The sequence below is a fragment of the Vigna umbellata genome, chromosome 2 (genome assembly GCF_029865625.1).
Source record: "Vigna umbellata cultivar VRB3 chromosome 2, Vumbellata_1.0, whole genome shotgun sequence".
Classification (NCBI taxonomy): Eukaryota; Viridiplantae; Streptophyta; class Magnoliopsida; order Fabales; family Fabaceae; genus Vigna; species Vigna umbellata.
The window spans coordinates 17,461,936-17,479,783 of record NC_142166.1 but is presented as its reverse complement, the minus strand read 5'-3'; the positions used below and the strand labels follow the sequence as shown (position 1 = coordinate 17,479,783).

Genomic DNA, 17,848 nt, shown 5'->3' with positions numbered 1-17,848 from the left:
TCTTTCTATCTTAAAATACATAGGACAAAGATATATATATGTACTTCTTAAAGAAGAATTTTTGTTTTTCCGTTAGTAATTTGTTATTTATATAGGTATAAACTTTATTATTTTTCTAAACTCATAAGATATCTCTCATTATTCGAAAATACTTTCAACCCAATTACTATCTTATCTTTCATTATAAATTTATTTATACATTACTTCTCTAATTAACATGTCACGTGCTTCTAAGACATAAAAGTTCCTCTTTTAATTTACTTAAACTCTTTTTGCAAAGAAATTTTTAAGTAAGATGTGTCGTAAAAAAAAAAAAAAAAACAACTTTCCTTTCCACATACAACCTAAACTACTAGTAGTTCCTCTTATATTATCCTTCTCTTTTACTTGGAAATAAGATATTTGGGGAGTTGGATAAGAACAACAATAATATCAGTCAATTGTAGGAGTGAAGGGGGAAGAGAAGAATTATAACATATTATCGAGTCAGCTTAATGAATAGTGAATGTCCCAATCATTTTCCCTTTTCTCCTATCAGCCGCTTGCCCAACAATAAATATCCTACTCATTATCCTCTCTTTAGTGTAAAGAAAGTATATATATAAATGGTCACTCATAAATGAGATCAATCATTGTTGTTCGGATAAAATAAATCAATCATTGCTTAACAAAACTAATAGAAGAACTTTTTTGTCCATTAAAATTACACAAAACTTCTTTATAAGTCAAAATTAGTTTATATATAAATTAATTATATTATGTATGTATATATATTATGTATGTATGTAATGTTTGGACAAATTTTCTAATAACAATTTCAAGCAAAAAGATAAAAGAAATGGAACCAGTTTCTTTATAAGTCAAAATTAGTTTATATATAAATTAATTTGTAAAAGCTTTATTGTAAAACGTTTTTAAAGCGTGCATAAATTGATTTTACCGAGAAAATAAAATATTGGAAATAATGTTTTAAAATATATGGATAAAGGTAATTAAAATAATAAATAGCACAATAAAAAATATGGTACATCAATAATATAGTTAAGAAAAAAATTAACAACAGCTAAAACTAAAATGAACCTCTTAGAAAAATGAAGTAATGTGAGAAAGCTCCTATGGTGCATGATAGCACCGCACACCGTTATTAGCAATAAGAGTGGTATGTTGGATGAGGACGTGTGCCGAAAATATAATAGAGAGTTTGGATAAGCTCGGTGATTAGTCGCTATACAGCGTAGGACAAGACAATGAGACATTACGTGTACAACAAACGACTTCATCACACAATGTGTGATCTCATCGTGTTCCTCCACGTTTTCCCATGTTCCTAAGTCAACGAATTGTGTTCCAAGTTTTCAAATCATGCGGTGGATATCTTCGGTGTATGGGAAGTAGCTTGTGAAGTGGTAGTAGATTATGTTTTCTTCTGTTGAGCTATTTATGGGGATGTGTAAAGATTAGTTTTTGAGCATTGGTGTTGGAGAAAGAGTGAGAGTTATGGTGACAATGGAAGAAAGTCCACGGAGCCCAGAGGCGAAGGTGGGGTTGAGAGTGGAGGATCTATGGGACGTTCAGGAGGCACAGCTGAGTCCTGATGAGAAGCTCAATGCTTGCTTTGAGAGCATCCCTGTCTCTGCCTTTCCTCTACCTCCTTCAAATCAAGGTACTCATTCAACTCACATCACTTCAGTTATCAATTTTTACCAAGTTTAGGAAAAGGGTGACTGGGATTTTGCCTGATAAGATTTTTTGGAAGTAATTGTGACTACATCAATTGTATTTGTCTGTAGTTTTTTTTATACTTTACTCGCAGTTATAATTTTTAAAACCTTGATTCTTAGGGATTAAAAAAGTGATTTTGATTATAGTATAATCATTATACCCACATGAAAAATTAATCTCTAGTATTTGATATAAGCTACGCAAATGTTTTGCACTGATGAACACAGAGTGTTTTGGATCAACTGACAGGAAGAGAAAAGATTGTAATTCTACACAAAATGTAACTCTTTTTGGTTCATAATTTTGTGTCTTCAGAAGTTGAGATAAAATCAGATACCACTCTAGCAGAAGCAGTGAAATTGCTTGCACAACACAACATTCTCAGTGCACCTGTGGTGGATGTAGATGCACCTGAAGATGCTAGTTGGATCGACAGATACATAGGAATAGTCGAGTTTGCTGGAATTGTTGTATGGATTCTGCATCAGGTTGGTATGTCAATTTGATTAATTAGTTATCTACTAACCTTCTGCTTCTCCCCACCAACAGAAAAAAGTTGCCGTAAGAAAAACGATGTGTAAATAACATATTTGTGGATCTAATTTAGGAAAGCTCAGAAGTGAGAAATTTGGAAGAGGAAGCAAGAACATGCTAAAAGGACCGTTTAATTGAGACTAGTGCAAGTATCATGTTTAATATTATTTAAATATTCTGGTGGGGTGATGTGAATTTTGTTTCTCGGTTCTGGGTAGGAGACTTATTTGATAGTTTCTTGGATGAAAATGTTGAATTGGATCATGAACTAGTTGAAAAATGATGTGTTTCCTTGTTCATATCGAAGTGATTTTAGTGGATTCATTTTTTCACACGCTTTGAATATGACAATCAATGCTGTTGACAGTCTGATCCCACATCTCCTAGGAGTCCATCTAGTGGATCTGCTATTTCGGCTGCTGTCAATGGAATAACTTCAGCTTTTGAACACGAAACCTTAGGCCTTGAATCTGCCATGACAACTTCAGGAAATTTTTTTGAGGATCTGACTTCTTCTCAGCTTTATAAGGATACCAAGGTTGTGTGTTGGACTTATCAATGCAAACTACTAACAGATTTGTTTTAATTCGTTATAATTCATTTATATAAGTTGCTAATTGTTTAGTAAACAGGTTCATGACATTTCAGGGTCATTCCGCTGGGCCCCCTTTCTCGCTTTGGAGAGATCAAACTCGTTTTTGACCATGCTTTTGCTGCTTTCCAAGTATAAGATGAAGAGTGTTCCTGTTGTGGACTTAGGTACAGGTCGAATTCAAAACATTATTACACAGTCTTCTGTAATTCACATGTTGGCAGAATGTGTTGGTCTTCAGTGGTTTGAGAGTTGGGGAACCAAGAAGCTGTCTCAAGTTGGTCTTCCCATGGTGACACAAAATCATATTATAAAGGTGGATAACTGTATTATGTTTAATTTCTGATTCATGGTGGAAAATTATGAATTTCAGCTTATACTCTCCGTGTTGTTTACGTCTGCTACACATTACTCTATGATATACTAACAAAGCCTTACTAAAACATGTCACAATATATCAACTACAATCCATTATGCCTTCTACCATCACAATACACCCAGGCTTGTTTGGATAACTTTTTCATAAACATGTTTTATAAGAGTAGAAAATAATAAGATAAAATAAATTGAGCTTTCTGCATTAGTTAAAATCTACATATCCGTGATTAAATTTTGTAGAAGTTCTTTTCATTTAACTTCAACAAAAGCTAAAGTCGAAGGGTTGATTTTATATTTACCAACTTTGTAACAGGTTTCGTTGTTTTCAGGTCTATGAAGATGAACCAGTGCTTCAAGCATTTAAACTGATGAGGAAAAAGAGAATTGGGGGGTTGCCAGTGATGAAAAGGGCTGGTGGCAGCAGGGCAATTGGTAACATAAGCCTGCAAGATGTTCAATTCCTCCTAACTGCTCCAGAAATCTACCATGACTATAGGTTTGTCATCACATTTCTGATAGACAGGAACTAGGAACTTCTTTATTCCCCATATTTCTTTGCTGTTCTATATCCGTGGCATGCTAATTTATAAGTTCTCCCTATGACAGGTCTATTACAGCAAAAGACTTCCTGACAGCCGTTAGAAGCTACATAGAGAAGCATGTAGGGACCTTTCCAATGTCAGGTGAACTGATTACATGCAATACGGACTGCACAATCAAAGAACTGATTCAACTGCTTGACCATGAGAAGATTCATAGGGTCTACGTTGCTGACAATGATGGAAATCTTAAAGGACTGATCACCCTGAGAGATATCATCTCAAGGCTAGTACATGAGCCCCGTGGCTATTTTGGTGATTTCTTTGATGGGGTTCTCCCGATGCCTCCCAACAGCAGGGTTTGACATCCATCCGACAAGAATGACTTCTAATGCATCAGTAACAAATTGATCTGTTTCCCATCATAGCTGACGACAAGATCTTAGGGCAAGGCAAGGCCTTTGTAAAAAGCAACTTTGCAAGTTTATTGCTCTCATTTTGAGTTAGGTGAAACCGTGAAATGTGAAATTTTGTGTAAATTATGACATAATAATCAGGAGTTTTGGTCACACTTCTTTCTTTTGAACAAGTTGATCGTTTTGTTTATCGAAACAGAAATTGCTGATGCCCAATAAAGTAATCCATAAAGGGAATCCAAAGATCTTCATGTTTACAACTTGAGAAAGCAAAGGGAAAACGAGAGAAAAAAATGACTGGCAGGAAGTTATGTACGAGGGTGTCCCATCCACAACCAAAGGAGTTTCTCACTAGGAAAAGGGAATTGCTAAATCCATTAAACTAGAAATTTAACTAATAGCATTGGAATTATCTTAACCAAAAACCATGACTGTTAACCATATTTCTTTCTTATATAGGGAATACTAAACTACGTAAATGATTTCGCCAGTTGAGGCTGAAGCCCGAATCTTGATTCCCCCTGCTGGGTCTGTCATCGATGTCCTCCTGCTATACCAGAAAAAAGAAATTCCTCTATCAGATCAAATTGAAATCACCATGAGCTTTGTATTTCACTATTTCAGACTAAATTTCAACCACAATATTTGACTGGCATTACATTGTTCTTAGGGCTATCAAATATACAAGAGCGACAAATTTTAGAGAATTGTGAACCCAAAATCGCAAAATGGGTGGCGCAGTGGTTTAGGTATCTATATGGTACAGAGGGTGGTAGCAGTCTTATCACCAAAAGGAGGGAGGCTGTTTCCAGTGTCTAGGCACTCACAAGACATTAAACCTTACCATTACGCCAAGGCTCAGCCTCTGAGAATTGAGAATCTAAATTACAATAACATTATGTATTCAAAATCTCATGTTTTCAGTTGAGCTCAACCATAGAGCCAATTTAACCTCTGAAAGAAGAAAAGGGAACAAAGATTTCAGGGTAACTCAAATTATGCAAAAAAGCACAGCACAGGTACCTATAAAAAATTTACAATAAAAAAATTGGTTACTTCATTTGAAACTAGAAGAATGGTGGTTCATGTATGGCGTTGCAATTTCTACGCTTCAATAAAATGCATTGAAATTCTTTCACAATCATCACTGTCTTCTTGTGAGAGTAACTAGAACATATCCATTTACTCATATTTGATATTTGTTGTTAAAACTTTATATTTTATAGTTTTTTATTATGAGATATGCGTTTTGATCATGTTGATTTAGTTAAATAGTAAATTATGTTTATTTACATTTTTACCATTTATAAAATTTAATCATATCTATAATCAATTATTTTCTTTATATATATAATTTTAAAAATTATATTAAGTACTTGTACCCCAATTTTTTTTTTGAATGCTGTGTTGGAACCCGTATCAGATACCAGTACTGTACTCCGTGCAACATAAATTTAAACTTGTGCTGAAAACGAATTCAAAATTTCAACTTTTAGTAATCACTTTACAAACTGTACTAAAAGGAATAAGAAGAATTTTTATGGTCAATTTAAATGATTTTCTCACCTCCTCCCAGTTCTAGTTATTATGAGAATACACAAACTTTTGAAGAAAGCTTTATCAATTAATATAAGTGTTAGTAACGCGTAAATTTATCTCAATTGTAAGCAAACACCATTAACACAGCAAGAATTGGTCATCTATTGTTTTAGTTAATACTGCATAATATAGACCCCATTTCTGATAAATAACACTCATTTTATAGCAAGATTGATAGCAGCTTTATTTGCTTAAGAGGTGGTTAACTTCCTGGAATTCCAAAATCTATTCTAAGGGATCCTGACAGCTTATTTGCAAGTTTATTTTGGTAAGAGTTGTTGAAGCTGCGAGGAATAGTTTTAAAGATGTATTCACCCTATTAAAATTAAATGGATAGCCAATCAGAAGTGGTTTTTACCACTGACTTTGGGCGGAATTTTATTACAACACCAATTTTCATGTAACCACATGTGCTACTTCATTTCAAGAGGCAAATGGAAGTGCTAAGAAATAAACTTTAAACTTAACTCAATCCCATAAAACCGATTTTTAAGGTGAAGTTTATACCTACTTATATCTAAATATTAATGTGTGGTCGATAGCAGGTAGAATGATATGTCTAACAAACACAAATCTCGCTAAAATAAATTCTAACTCATGGCTCTAATACTATGTTAAGGAGTAGACTTTAAACCCTAACTCAACCTCACAAAACAAGCTTATAAGGTGAGATTTACATCCACTTACATATTCTAAATTGGTCTTATCTCTAGTCGATGTGAAACTTCCAACAGGAAGAAAGCCTCACATTCCATTCAATGGCTTGTTAGTTAAAGGAACAAGATTAGGCACTAAAACAGGTCAAACATCATTTATACAAGACTCAAAAACAGATGAAACATTGTATCGATGAGAAGCATAAGGAACAGAATTAGTGGAGAGTAAATTTTCTTCAACCTTGGGCTGCACAGACAGCTATGCTTGTACCAGGCTTTTATGGTTATTTTCAGATATTGAAAAAGTACGGAGAGGTGTCTTACAAATCGAAGCTACCCCCTACTTCTAGGGAACTTCCTGTATTCCATTTGGCCAAAGAATTCCAGCTAAAAGCTATTGGCTTCTATGCAACAGAACCTGAATTTCCGGCTGAACTAGAAGCTCAAGATGAACCAAAACAGGTTTTGAGTAATAGAGGATGTATACATGCAGGAAAGAAAATGAAGCAATTTTTAATTCAATTTAAGGGCAAGCCAGCTGAAGATGCAACATGGGAGGAACAGCTATCAATTTCCAACTTCAGCCTTCAGGAAAAGGTTGCATTTGGAAGGTATACTCAAGAAAGACATACAAGGTCTCAGAAACTGCTATGGAGCGCAGTTATTTTGTGGAAAGAAGTTGCTAGAACAGTTATTGCAGAAAGAAATTGCTTTGTAAAGAAGTTATCGTGAGAGGGGAGAGTGTGTTCCTTTGTAGTTATACTCTGTTATATAGGAAAAAGCAATTTTGTCAGATGTATGAGGGGAGAAGTCATCTCTGTAAGAGCCTTGGCTCCGATTTTGTATCTAAAACAGTGTATTATTGAATTCAATAAAACTCCCCTTTTAAATTCAGAAGCATTGTTTATTAAGTTCATGTTTTTTCCATCTAGTAAGATAAGACATTGATAGATACTAGACCAATTAACTGAACCATAATTAGCTCAACTGTCCTATTCTAACCAATAAGCAAATTGATATCCTCTCATTCTCTTGTATTTGCAGAAATAACATTTTATCCATGCAAGGAAAATGCAGTTTGACTAGTATCCTGATGATGACCGTGCTCAAGTTAAGTTCTCAAACACAAGTACTTCAGCACTTTAAATTTGGCCAATTTTTTTCAATAAGAAGCATACTGAGTAAATCTAAAAGCAAAATGCAACAAATTAGTCAAACATACCATTCATTGTAAAAACAAGTTCTAAGAAACTCCTTCGGTTTACTGGTGCTAATGCCCATTTAGTGTCTCATCCTGACAACAAATAACGAGCTCATTATAAAATCCAATCTGGATAGAAGTTCGAACTTCAGTTTAATGTTTACCATGGTAGAAAACTGGTCTCTAATACAGTGCATGGTTTTCAGCATCATATCTATAGAATCTGTAGCCAACTGGAACTTTACATCTTGAACTCCCGACTGAAATGGAGCATCATTTTGAAGCTGAAACGGAAACAGTTAAAACAATAAAATCACATAAAACAACATTTGATTATTTTACATACAATACATATGCATATATACTTAATAATAAAGCCAGACCAGAAGACTTAATTGATACGCACATCTGTTACTTCTCACTTGTGTTTAAAGTCTAGAGCAGCACAAAATGAGCATTGAAGGAAGGAAAGTCCGTCCTCTACTCAAGTTCAATAGGTGGTATTTACCTTCAAATCAATAACCGCTGCAGGGTCTGCTGATCCTTTCTCCAGATTTGCCATATTCCATGTCATCGCCTTTAATCTAGGCACAATATTCTTGAAAACAATACAGTTTAAATTTTTAATCTCAGATTAATGTACCCAATTGAGCTCACTTTCACAAAGTATACAGTAAAACAACTTACTCGATCTTTCATCACATCTTCTTGCCACTCTCGCTGAAACTTCTGCAACAGAAGTGTCAACAGTTTTTGCAATTCAGGCAGAACTTCATCCGGAAACAGCTTTGGAATATCCTCCTTTGAAGTATTCTCATAAACACACCTCCTAATTAACATTCGGAGGCAAACCAGAAGCTGCAGATAGCGTTAAAATAATATTTTGTACCGTGATAAGGATTCCTATAGAAGAACTTATAGATAAGCATTTGTGCCGGAGAAAAATATTGTCTTTTTCAATATCGTACCATTATATCATACAAAGTTAAAATAAAAAGTTTAAGAAATTAAAAAAATATATATAAAAGCTAACTTATATATAAACTAAACTGGCTTATAGATAGATGCCTTTTATTTTTCATTTGAAGTTTGTCCAAACATAACCTAGATCATTGCTACTACTATGTATCCATAAACGTAGAAGAAAGAGAGGGAGTACTGGGTCGAGATCAGATTCATTGTGTAGTTGAAGCATGTCTTGGATGACGCATCGATCAGAAGTGCCAAGACCAATCTTTCGAGTTCTCCAAAGGGCTTGAAGAATGTATTCGATAGATTCTTTGGAATTTGCCCTCATCAGCACCGGCAAATGACCCCATATGGTTTGCTCCATCATCAACCACCACTGTATTGGAATTTATGAAATAGAAAGTTCAGGTAAGATTTATTAACCCTATGCCAAAGTGGTACCCTATTCCTCAGTAAGAAAATAATAATAATAATAATAATAATAATAATAAATTTTTCTAGTATTTTACGTTGTTAAACAAATTAAATGATTTGTTCTGTGTCTAAATATTAAAATGTTGGCTTAATTAAGGTGAATGCCTAATAAATTTTCGAAAATATTAATTGAATACTTGTAAAATTATTGAGTTGACTTCGTTAAATTTTAAAACTTTCCTTCAAAATTGCATTTTTTTTGTTAATTATAATGTGACACCAAATGTTCTGTATAACAATACTATGTTACAAAATGTCACGACGAGTATTTCCTTAAAGAATTTGTTATATTTAACGAACACTAATGCTAAAGCATATTAAAATTTTAAAATAAAAAATTAAAATATTTGAAAAATATGAAATTATATAATTATAAATTATAAATTATAAAATTTTCGAGTTAGAAAATTATAAACTATAAAATTACAAAATTAAAATAATATAAAATTATAATATTATAAAATTACAACATTACAAAATTACAAAATTATAAAATTAACAAATTAAAAATTATAAAATTATAAAATAAAAAATTATAAAATTGTAAGAGTAGAAAATTATAAAATTATAGATTATAAAAATATTATATTATAAAATGTTAAAAGTAGATATTAGTAAAACCTCTTGGCCTAACTAGTCCGACTAATCACTCAGGCTTTGTTCTTTTGAGGTAATTTGAGAGAGATGATTTGGGGGAGATGATTTGAATGGATTTGAATAGATTTGAGGGTAATATTTTTCTTGTTTTTTAAGTGGATTTGTAGGTAATTAAGAGTAGATTTGAGAGTAAAATTTGTGAGAATTAGTGTAGGATTTGATTCATAGGACATATTTAAAAAAATTGTTTAATTGATAAAAATTAAAGATTACAAAAATGTCCCTAGTTATTAAAGTAATATAAAATGATATTCGTTAATGTTATATTTAATTGTAAAAAATGTTTATAAAGAGTAAAAAATTAAAAATAATTAATAAAATTAATTTTTAAAATGTAAAAAAATTAATAATTATTTAAACAATACCATATTTTAGCTTAGTATAATTTTAAGATTAAAAATTTAAAATATACTTATTTTGATGGTAAAAGTTTAAATAGAAAACCTATACTTTAAAATAATATAGTTTATTTAATTAAATAAAGTCATTTTTTCTTAATATAATTTTAAAATAAGTAGTTATGTCTTATATTTGACACAAAAAGCTCTTTAGTGGAATCCAACACTGCACTTAAGAATCCAATACACTTTCAAATGTTAATATTATCGTTTTTATATATTATGCTGCACATTGTCTTGGAATTTTTAATAATGATACAGGGCATATAAGTCATTTCGAAATCCTTGCATCCGAAATGGAGAGATGGTCTGAAGAGTGAAATTTGTGCAAATCATCGCTTTTCTATCGTTACATATCAGCACAAGCAAACACGATTTTTTCGTAAATCCATCTTCCCTGATTCGCTTAAAGAGAAAATTACTTTCATCCGAACACAGCGTTAGTCCCTCTCTCTCTCCATTGAGAAGTTCCCAAACAAAAATCCTTCTAAAATACATTCAAACAGAAACGTGCCCTCTCCTCGTTTTTGAATCCCTCAAACTGACAGTAACTCTGCCATGGCACCGAGCGATCTCCGCCGTCCGTTCAAGCGACCGCCGATTTCTGATCAAGAGAAGCGCAGGGCACAGTCTCTTCTCCGCCAGGCACAGAATCGCCAAGACGCCCAGCGCCATGCGCGTTTCTTAGTCAGCACCGTCCTGACTCTCCCCTCCCAATCCTACGTACCAGAATCCCAACCCGAACTCGAACTCGAACTTACCGAATCCGTTTCCTCTTCCGGCTCGAACTCGCTCGAGAACCTCGACTTCGTCGGAGTCTCGAAGCTGAAGGCAGCGGAAGCTCGCAAGTGGTTCGCAAAGCAGCTCATGCTCCCCGAGTGGATGATCGACGTTCCCAACAACCTCGCCCAAGATTGGTTCTTCTCCTAACCTAAGCTTCCTTCAACCTCTCTTCTTCGCAATTTCTTACACCTTAACCGAAACTTGATTTTTGTCGTTTTCAGGTTCGTCTTCGCTCGCCCTTCCGGAAAACGGTGTTTCGTCGTTTCGTGTAACGGAACGACTATTAGCCGTCTGCGTAACGGTTCCATTCTGAATCGGTTTCCCTCCGCGCTACCGAGCGGCGCCAGGAGAAAGGAATCTGGTTCCTCTCAGTCTTACTCTATATTGGATTGCATCTTTCACGAGGTTACTACTTGCCTATCTGAATGGATTTTTTTTTTAAAATTTTTTTAATGTTAGTGTTGAGTGTTGACTTGTATTGTGTGTGGTTTTTTGGGGGTGGCAGCTGGATCAGACCTATTACGTTATTGACATGGTTTGTTGGAAGGGTTACTCTCTGTCCGATTGCACTGCGGAGTTTAGGTTCTTCTGGTTGAATTCCAAGCTTGCAGAAAGTGGTGCTTGTGAACCTCCTTCTTATTATCACAAGTATAGGTTCAGTTTGGTTCCGGTGTATGGTTGTGACTGGAATGGTCTTCAAGCTGCTTATTCGGCACCGGTGCCTTATGTCAAAGATGGTCTTCTTTTTTACAACAAGTAATTGATAACTATTTCATTACGTGGTTTGCTTGAAGCAAACCTTTCTGCTAGTGCCAAGTGCCAACCTAATGGATTGTTTTGCCAGATTGTTTAGAACCGTTATCTGATAGCTTTTCCCATGAGCTACACTTTGCTTTATAAGTTAAAATTGACTTTTGGAGAAGCTATAATGAGATAACTTCAAGATCAACTTATACATAGATTACTTTTAACTTATGATAGAAGTTATTTTATTCTTTCTTCTTAAGAAGAAGTTTATCCAATCAGCGTTTATTTCAACTCAAGTCATGGTTCTCTTAGGTCGTATAATCTGTTATGCAATGGGATTTGTTATTAAACATGGGTCTATTTTCCCATTTTAGGCTTAGTATTTTGGGTTGACCTTTTTGCTTTGATGTTGTTTTTAGGCATGCTCATTATCAGGCAGGAATTACGCCTTTAGCATTAGTTTGGAAGGATGAAAACTGTAGTAAATATGTTATGGACACGGACAGTAAAGGACAGGTTCCGAACCAACAGCAGGTTTTCCCTTGCTTCCTTTTCATCTTTTCATTGCTTTGCTTTCGGTGCCTTTTCTTTGCTCCTTATATTTATATTGTATGCTTTTGTGGTTTTCCGGACTTTAGATTGGAAATTGTATGTATGGAACACTGGTTTCCCTTGTTGGGCACCCATGGAAAATTTTTCTTGCTTCATGTTTTCATTGCAGCCATCTACCGTCTAATAAAATTGTTCAATTATAGCTGGAAGGGAAACTGCATACGTACCAATGCAGACATGTGGTTGCTTTGATACAGTTTTAGGTTGCATAGAGATGGAGAGAAGATACTGTATGTTAGAGAATGGAGAGTTTATGTGAGAAGAGGAAAGCATTAATAGCCTAACTGCCGAGGCAGTTAGGAGAAGCGGGGAAAGAGGGAATGTATAAATAGAATTCATGTATTGTTTGGAGGGACGTTTTTTGACAGTTGTTGAGTTGACAGGAGTGTTAACCCTGTGGGGGAGGTTAGGCTCTCAATTGAGATTGTACAGTGTATTTCTTTCTGCTGTGAATACAAGTTTAGCATTCTTTGGTCTTCTGTGTGTGAGTACTGTGTGTGCGATCTCTCTTTTGGTTAGGTTTAATCCATAGAAACCTAACACTGTATGTGAACATGTGCACTTCCAGAAACTTCTTTTGTGTGGCATCTAGTTTGTTGAGTTATATCCTGATGCTACAGAAATAGGAGAAACTCACTGGCATATGCCATAAGCAGACCCTAGACATCTTCTAAGTTCAAGTTTAGGCTGGCATCTATTCCCTCTTTCCTTCTTTCTAGAATGGAAATTATCATTGTGTTATGAACATTTGATGGCTTAACATTGGCTATTGTTCTTTTTCAACTACGTTGCATTTTTTTTAATGATAAATTGATAATGAATCTACCTGCAAGTGGCTTGAAGCTCAGACAATTTTTTTTTTTAAAATTTAAAACTGAAAAAAATGCATAATTACATTCAGTGTTCTAATTATATTTGACATTGGATACCTAGCTTGTAAAGCCTTTGATTGAGCAGTTTTATATTGTGCACGTTGATGTTAGATTTTAGATGGTCAAATGTGAGATAAAAAACACGATTGAATGATTGCTTGGCTTCATGAAATTTGGATTTAATTTTGTTTTAGCCTTGATACAGCAGTAAATTTGCTGCTTATGGACTTGGAGGTCATGGGTTCAACTCCTGGAAACAACTCCTCTTTGTGGTTTTGTACGCCAGTCCTCCTTAGACTTCATTAGGGGGAAGAAGTGTGCATTAGGATGCCAATTTTGTTAGTGAAATATGTATTTTCTTCATGTGCATCTCTAGAGGTTTTGGCAACCATAGTTTCGGTGATTATAATAAAGGTAAGAGATATTAGTTAAGGAAACATGATTATTTTAATTTTGAACTGATTGTGGAATGTTGTTATTTTGTAACTAATTATTTAAAACATGAGGCTGACCAGAGTTTAAGACTGTAAATTTCATCCTCCCCAAATCCACTGCCCTACATTGGAGAAAGCCTTCTGGACTGGTGCGTAGGAATAAGATCAGTTCATACTAGGTACCAAACTTTGTAGAAAGACACTTTCAACAGCTTCATTATGCAAAATAAACTACATAAATCGACTATTAAATTATGTAATATTATCTTATAAACTTGATCTACTTTTTATAAGAACATTAAATCTACCAATTGGATTGATAAAATTTACTTTTGATAATAAGTTATTGAAGGACTCTTTTTACTGAATTGTGGTGAAGTCATGTATAGCAGGTCTAAAATATAAATTTTTTATTTGTATTAAGATACACTTGTTGACATGTGATATTTATCATGTTGCTTAATCATTTTATCCACCTTTGCAAACAGTTGGTTTTGGAGCTTCAAGAGGATGGAAAACTGACCACTTCGGACGATCCTCCTATTGTATTTGGCTGTTTGGATGGAAGCTTTATACAACAGGTTTGTTTCAAAGAGGTTTCTATATAACTGTAAATTGGCATCTCTTGCTTAATGTGGTTATGACTTCTGTGACTCAGAATTGACACTTTCTGACTACACAATCTTACACCACTTCCTGAAATTTGATTTTTTTTTACACTACTGAACTGATTCAAATAATTGGCTGTGAAATATCAATTCTGGATGGGATAGTCTGTTGTTAGAGTCATGAAAATTAGAAATAAACAAGCTCGGATTTAGTCATGGGACTCAAGTTTTAATTTATTGTTTAGGCTTTACTAAATAATTCCTATTTAACTTCATTTTGTAGTCAGGGCTGCATTCAGGATACCTTGTACGGTTTTCAATTGGGGAGGGAGGATTGATTTTGATGGATGGGAAGCTTGAGAAAGCTGATCTACATTATCTTGGGAAGGCCAACCGAGCTCGTGGTTACGCTGATAGTTTCTCTAAGGTTGGTTGTAAGGAAATATTTCAGGACAGCACCAAAGTTTTTCTATTTTTCCTTTCATATTGTTAGATGTTAAGATATTTATCCAGAAGCACTATTGGATACACGAATCAACAAAGAAGGTGACGTGGATGTTTTAATCCCGTGGCAACATCTTCCATCCATTGAAAATAGTTGGGAAGCAGCACCTACCATTAGTAAGGTGTTCCCTACATTTCACCTTAAGGACAAGGTGAAACTTCATGGAAGGGGTATTGATAGGTTTAGTGGCAAGTAGGTGTTATAACCTCCTGAAGTTGTATTGTATAACAGACTATTATATATAGTCTATGTTAGGTTTTTGCAGGGAGTATTTTTTTTTGGGTTGTTTTGAACAAGGATGTTAGGAGAGACAGGTCCTCTCGAAAGATCTTGAGTGTTGTACTTGGTTGTTATTTGTTCTTACCACATTGGTAGAACAGTTAGTTCATTCCTAATAATACAAGAACTGTCTTGTAATTCTCAGTAATTCTGGGTACCTATCACAAAGATGTTGGACAATTGAGTGTTTGTTTCATTTGATGTGCTTTAATTTGAACTGATTTTATATGGGTCCACGGTGTAAAGTTTATTTGTTGTATTTATGAGATTTGAAAAGAAAGCCACTGTGGCTTCTAACTTATAGGTGAAAGAGGTAATATAATTGATAATATTAGACATACAATCGATTATATTGTATGCATGGTTGATTATGTTGCCAAAATATTATGTTTTGTGAAGTATTATTTTCTTACATAACTGATTATGGATTTGTTTTTCTTTTTTTTATTATAATAATAATGGATAATTACTAATAAACAATAGGAAATAAAATTATGAGTAACAACAAAATCATCTTATCCACTTATTCCTATTCGCCTTGAACTCATCCAAATGATCTCTCACCTTCCATTTATATCTTGTCCTTTATTTCGTTTTCCACTTGCCTTCCATTCATTCTATCCAAACAAAGTGTTAGTGTTGTTGGAGATTTGCCTTATAAAAAGTATTATATGTATCTAGTTTAGATGCTTTATGAGTGGGGAATTAGTCATAGGTTTAACTTATGTTATGGTTTATCCTCTCTTTTTCTCTTTTCCTCTTTTCGTTATTATTCTATTTTACATGTGCCTTGCGATTATTCTGTTATTGCTATGATCTTTCAAAAGTTTATAATTTCTTCAACCTCTAGACGTGGCTTTGTGATGATTCCTTTTATTTTCTTTTTTGATAAAGAAATAATTTATTAAGAAAGAAATGAGATGCAAATGCAAGAAGGTAAGGTATCATCAAAAACTAATCCAATACTAGAAGAAACGTGTAATTTTCCATGCCAACCTCCGCAGATCAACCAAAGACAGTCCTCCTAAAAAGACCTTTAGCTGAATACCACAAGAAACCTAAGAAAGCAAGACTACCCCTAGTGAACACCAAAAGCATCACTTGACCAGTAGTAGTTTTAGCATTTCTTTCCAACCACACTGTAAAGACATGTCCTTCAATTTATGTTATGGATTACTGAAACTGCATTGTACTACAGAGTGGTAATTAAGCTAGAAATTTTGGAGGCTTTCTCAATTTTCGGCAACAGAAAATCAGAGTTTCCTGAGACGACTTTATGAAGTTAATTTTGTTGTTGCTTCCTTGTGCTTTTTTTTTTTTCGTAATATTCATTTGACACTGACCTGTAAATGTTCAGATTTGAAATGCAGGAGAGTTGGACAATTTTATCTAATTGATTTGCTTATTTCGCTTGTTGCTCTGATTTTGGAGGTTCTGCTTACAACAATGCTGCAATTTTACACTTTCAGGTTATGTTCCAATACAGTATTCGACACTCCCCCTTAAAAATTGATGTTTTGTTGGAATCTGTCAGCTCACCAGTTGATCAAGAAAGCATAGCTTGTGATGTTGAGATGGATGGTTGATTGAGCAAGCTCTCTGGATTGCATCAGTTTTTTTATCCTGAGTGCAATGTTAAAGTCTTCACATTAAATTTTTTGGTTCATTAGGATGCATGTTTCTGTGAAAGCTTCAATAATTTATAGAGCAGAAGATTGACGCGTACCACACGTACCGAGACACAGTTGTAATAACCATACCTAAATTGTGATCTGTAAATGAAATTTCTTCTGCCCAGATGGGAGGAGTTGTGCATACGCAATAATGTTATTCTCTTGTGTCTGGTTGGTTAGTTCGATACTACTGGTAGCCTCATGTTTGTATTTTGATCGAGTTATTCCTGAGTCAAGCAGTGTACGGTATAGCATATGAAATTGTACAGTCTATTTTAAATTTAAAGTCGAATTCACTACAACAGTCAGGTTATTTGCCAGACTTCCGCCATCTTACACTTAAAAGCACTGATACTTTAAATCGATCATCGTGATGATATTTGATTGATTGAGGCATGTTGGCCACTCATCAAATTCTTTGGAATACTTCTAGCCTTTAAATTTTAGTAGACGTTTGTTATTATCAGAATTAGATAACTAGGACATTAAAACATTAATCTATTACTATTAATGATTAAAGACACATGGTATTATAAGGTTTATTTTCTCTAAATCTATATCTATTAAATATTTCTTTAGCCAAGTGTAACAACCTTAAACAGAAAACGAAATAGGAAAGAGGGAAAGTTCAATAATCTTCGCATATTCGATGTAGTTTTTAGAATTTGATCTATTCATATTCGGAATTGTATCATTTGACTTATCTTTCTTAGTGTTTACAATCATGTTTCCTAAATCTTACTTGAAAAGGAATAAATTAGTTACTTAGTGCCAGAGTAATATTTCTTTTCTGAATTCACACATATTCTGCTTCACATGCATTTAGATAATTAGAAAACATGGTTCAGTTGTAGTGTATGTAGTCTTTGTAGATACCTGATAAACGGGGCATATTCTTCCGTATTTGTGGACGTGATCATAAAATACCATGTCTACTTTGTTTTCTGCAATCCTTCGCATTGGAACTTCAAATGCTCCCAACCAGACCAAGCGTTAGATGAGTATCCAAGGGGATCACGAGCTGAAAAGATTAACCATGGTTGTTGCTTTCTATCCACTGTTGCAATAACATGCTCAATTACTTGTATTGTTCTGTTCCTTCATTTTAATCATGTTCACTATGCTATGCAGGAACAGAAAAATGCCATAATCTGCCGCATAACTACATATTTCCAAATTTTATCTGTCACGTGTCAACAT

General features: G+C 34.1%; 3 protein-coding genes across 7 annotated transcripts; 2 read left to right on the top strand and 1 right to left on the bottom strand.

Moving 5' to 3' along the window:
- The first annotated feature begins 1,370 nt into the window (after positions 1–1,370).
- Positions 1,371–4,334, top strand: LOC124829058 (SNF1-related protein kinase regulatory subunit gamma-1-like). Its single transcript, XM_047302499.2, has 6 exons — positions 1,371–1,663; positions 2,038–2,210; positions 2,624–2,794; positions 2,889–3,164; positions 3,556–3,722; positions 3,833–4,334. Exons 1-6 carry the CDS (start codon positions 1,498–1,500, stop codon positions 4,128–4,130), a joined length of 1,251 nt encoding a protein of 416 aa, XP_047158455.1. The 5' UTR covers positions 1,371–1,497; the 3' UTR covers positions 4,131–4,334.
- Positions 4,335–4,390: 56 nt separating this feature from the next.
- Positions 4,391–9,006, bottom strand: LOC124829059 (uncharacterized). Of its 3 annotated transcripts, none has more exons than XM_088106325.1 (6): positions 8,797–9,006; positions 8,325–8,495; positions 8,146–8,235; positions 7,802–7,921; positions 7,659–7,730; positions 4,391–4,731 (listed from the first exon to the last, which is right to left on the bottom strand). In XM_088106325.1, exons 1-5 carry the CDS (start codon positions 8,971–8,973, stop codon positions 7,707–7,709), a joined length of 582 nt encoding a protein of 193 aa, XP_087962451.1. In that variant the 5' UTR covers positions 8,974–9,006; the 3' UTR covers positions 4,391–4,731; positions 7,659–7,706. The 3 variants fall into 3 exon arrangements, with proteins under 3 accessions (XP_087962451.1, XP_087962452.1, XP_087962453.1); XM_088106326.1 differs by having other exon boundaries at positions 4,391–4,728; XM_088106327.1 differs by lacking the exon at positions 4,391–4,731 and adding an exon at positions 4,786–5,135.
- Positions 9,007–10,412: 1,406 nt separating this feature from the next.
- Positions 10,413–16,968, top strand: LOC148203530 (uncharacterized). Of its 3 annotated transcripts, none has more exons than XR_015784179.1 (7): positions 10,415–11,052; positions 11,140–11,323; positions 11,424–11,674; positions 12,085–12,199; positions 14,072–14,164; positions 14,479–14,618; positions 16,445–16,968. XR_015784179.1 is itself a non-coding variant. In XM_088106323.1 (7 exons), exons 1-7 carry the CDS (start codon positions 10,694–10,696, stop codon positions 16,559–16,561), a joined length of 1,263 nt encoding a protein of 420 aa, XP_087962449.1. In that variant the 5' UTR covers positions 10,426–10,693; the 3' UTR covers positions 16,562–16,968. The 3 variants fall into 3 exon arrangements, 2 of the variants coding, with proteins under 2 accessions (XP_087962450.1, XP_087962449.1); XM_088106323.1 differs by having other exon boundaries at positions 10,426–11,052; positions 14,475–14,618; XM_088106324.1 differs by lacking the exon at positions 14,479–14,618 and having other exon boundaries at positions 10,413–11,052.
- The last annotated feature ends 880 nt before the right edge of the window (positions 16,969–17,848 follow it).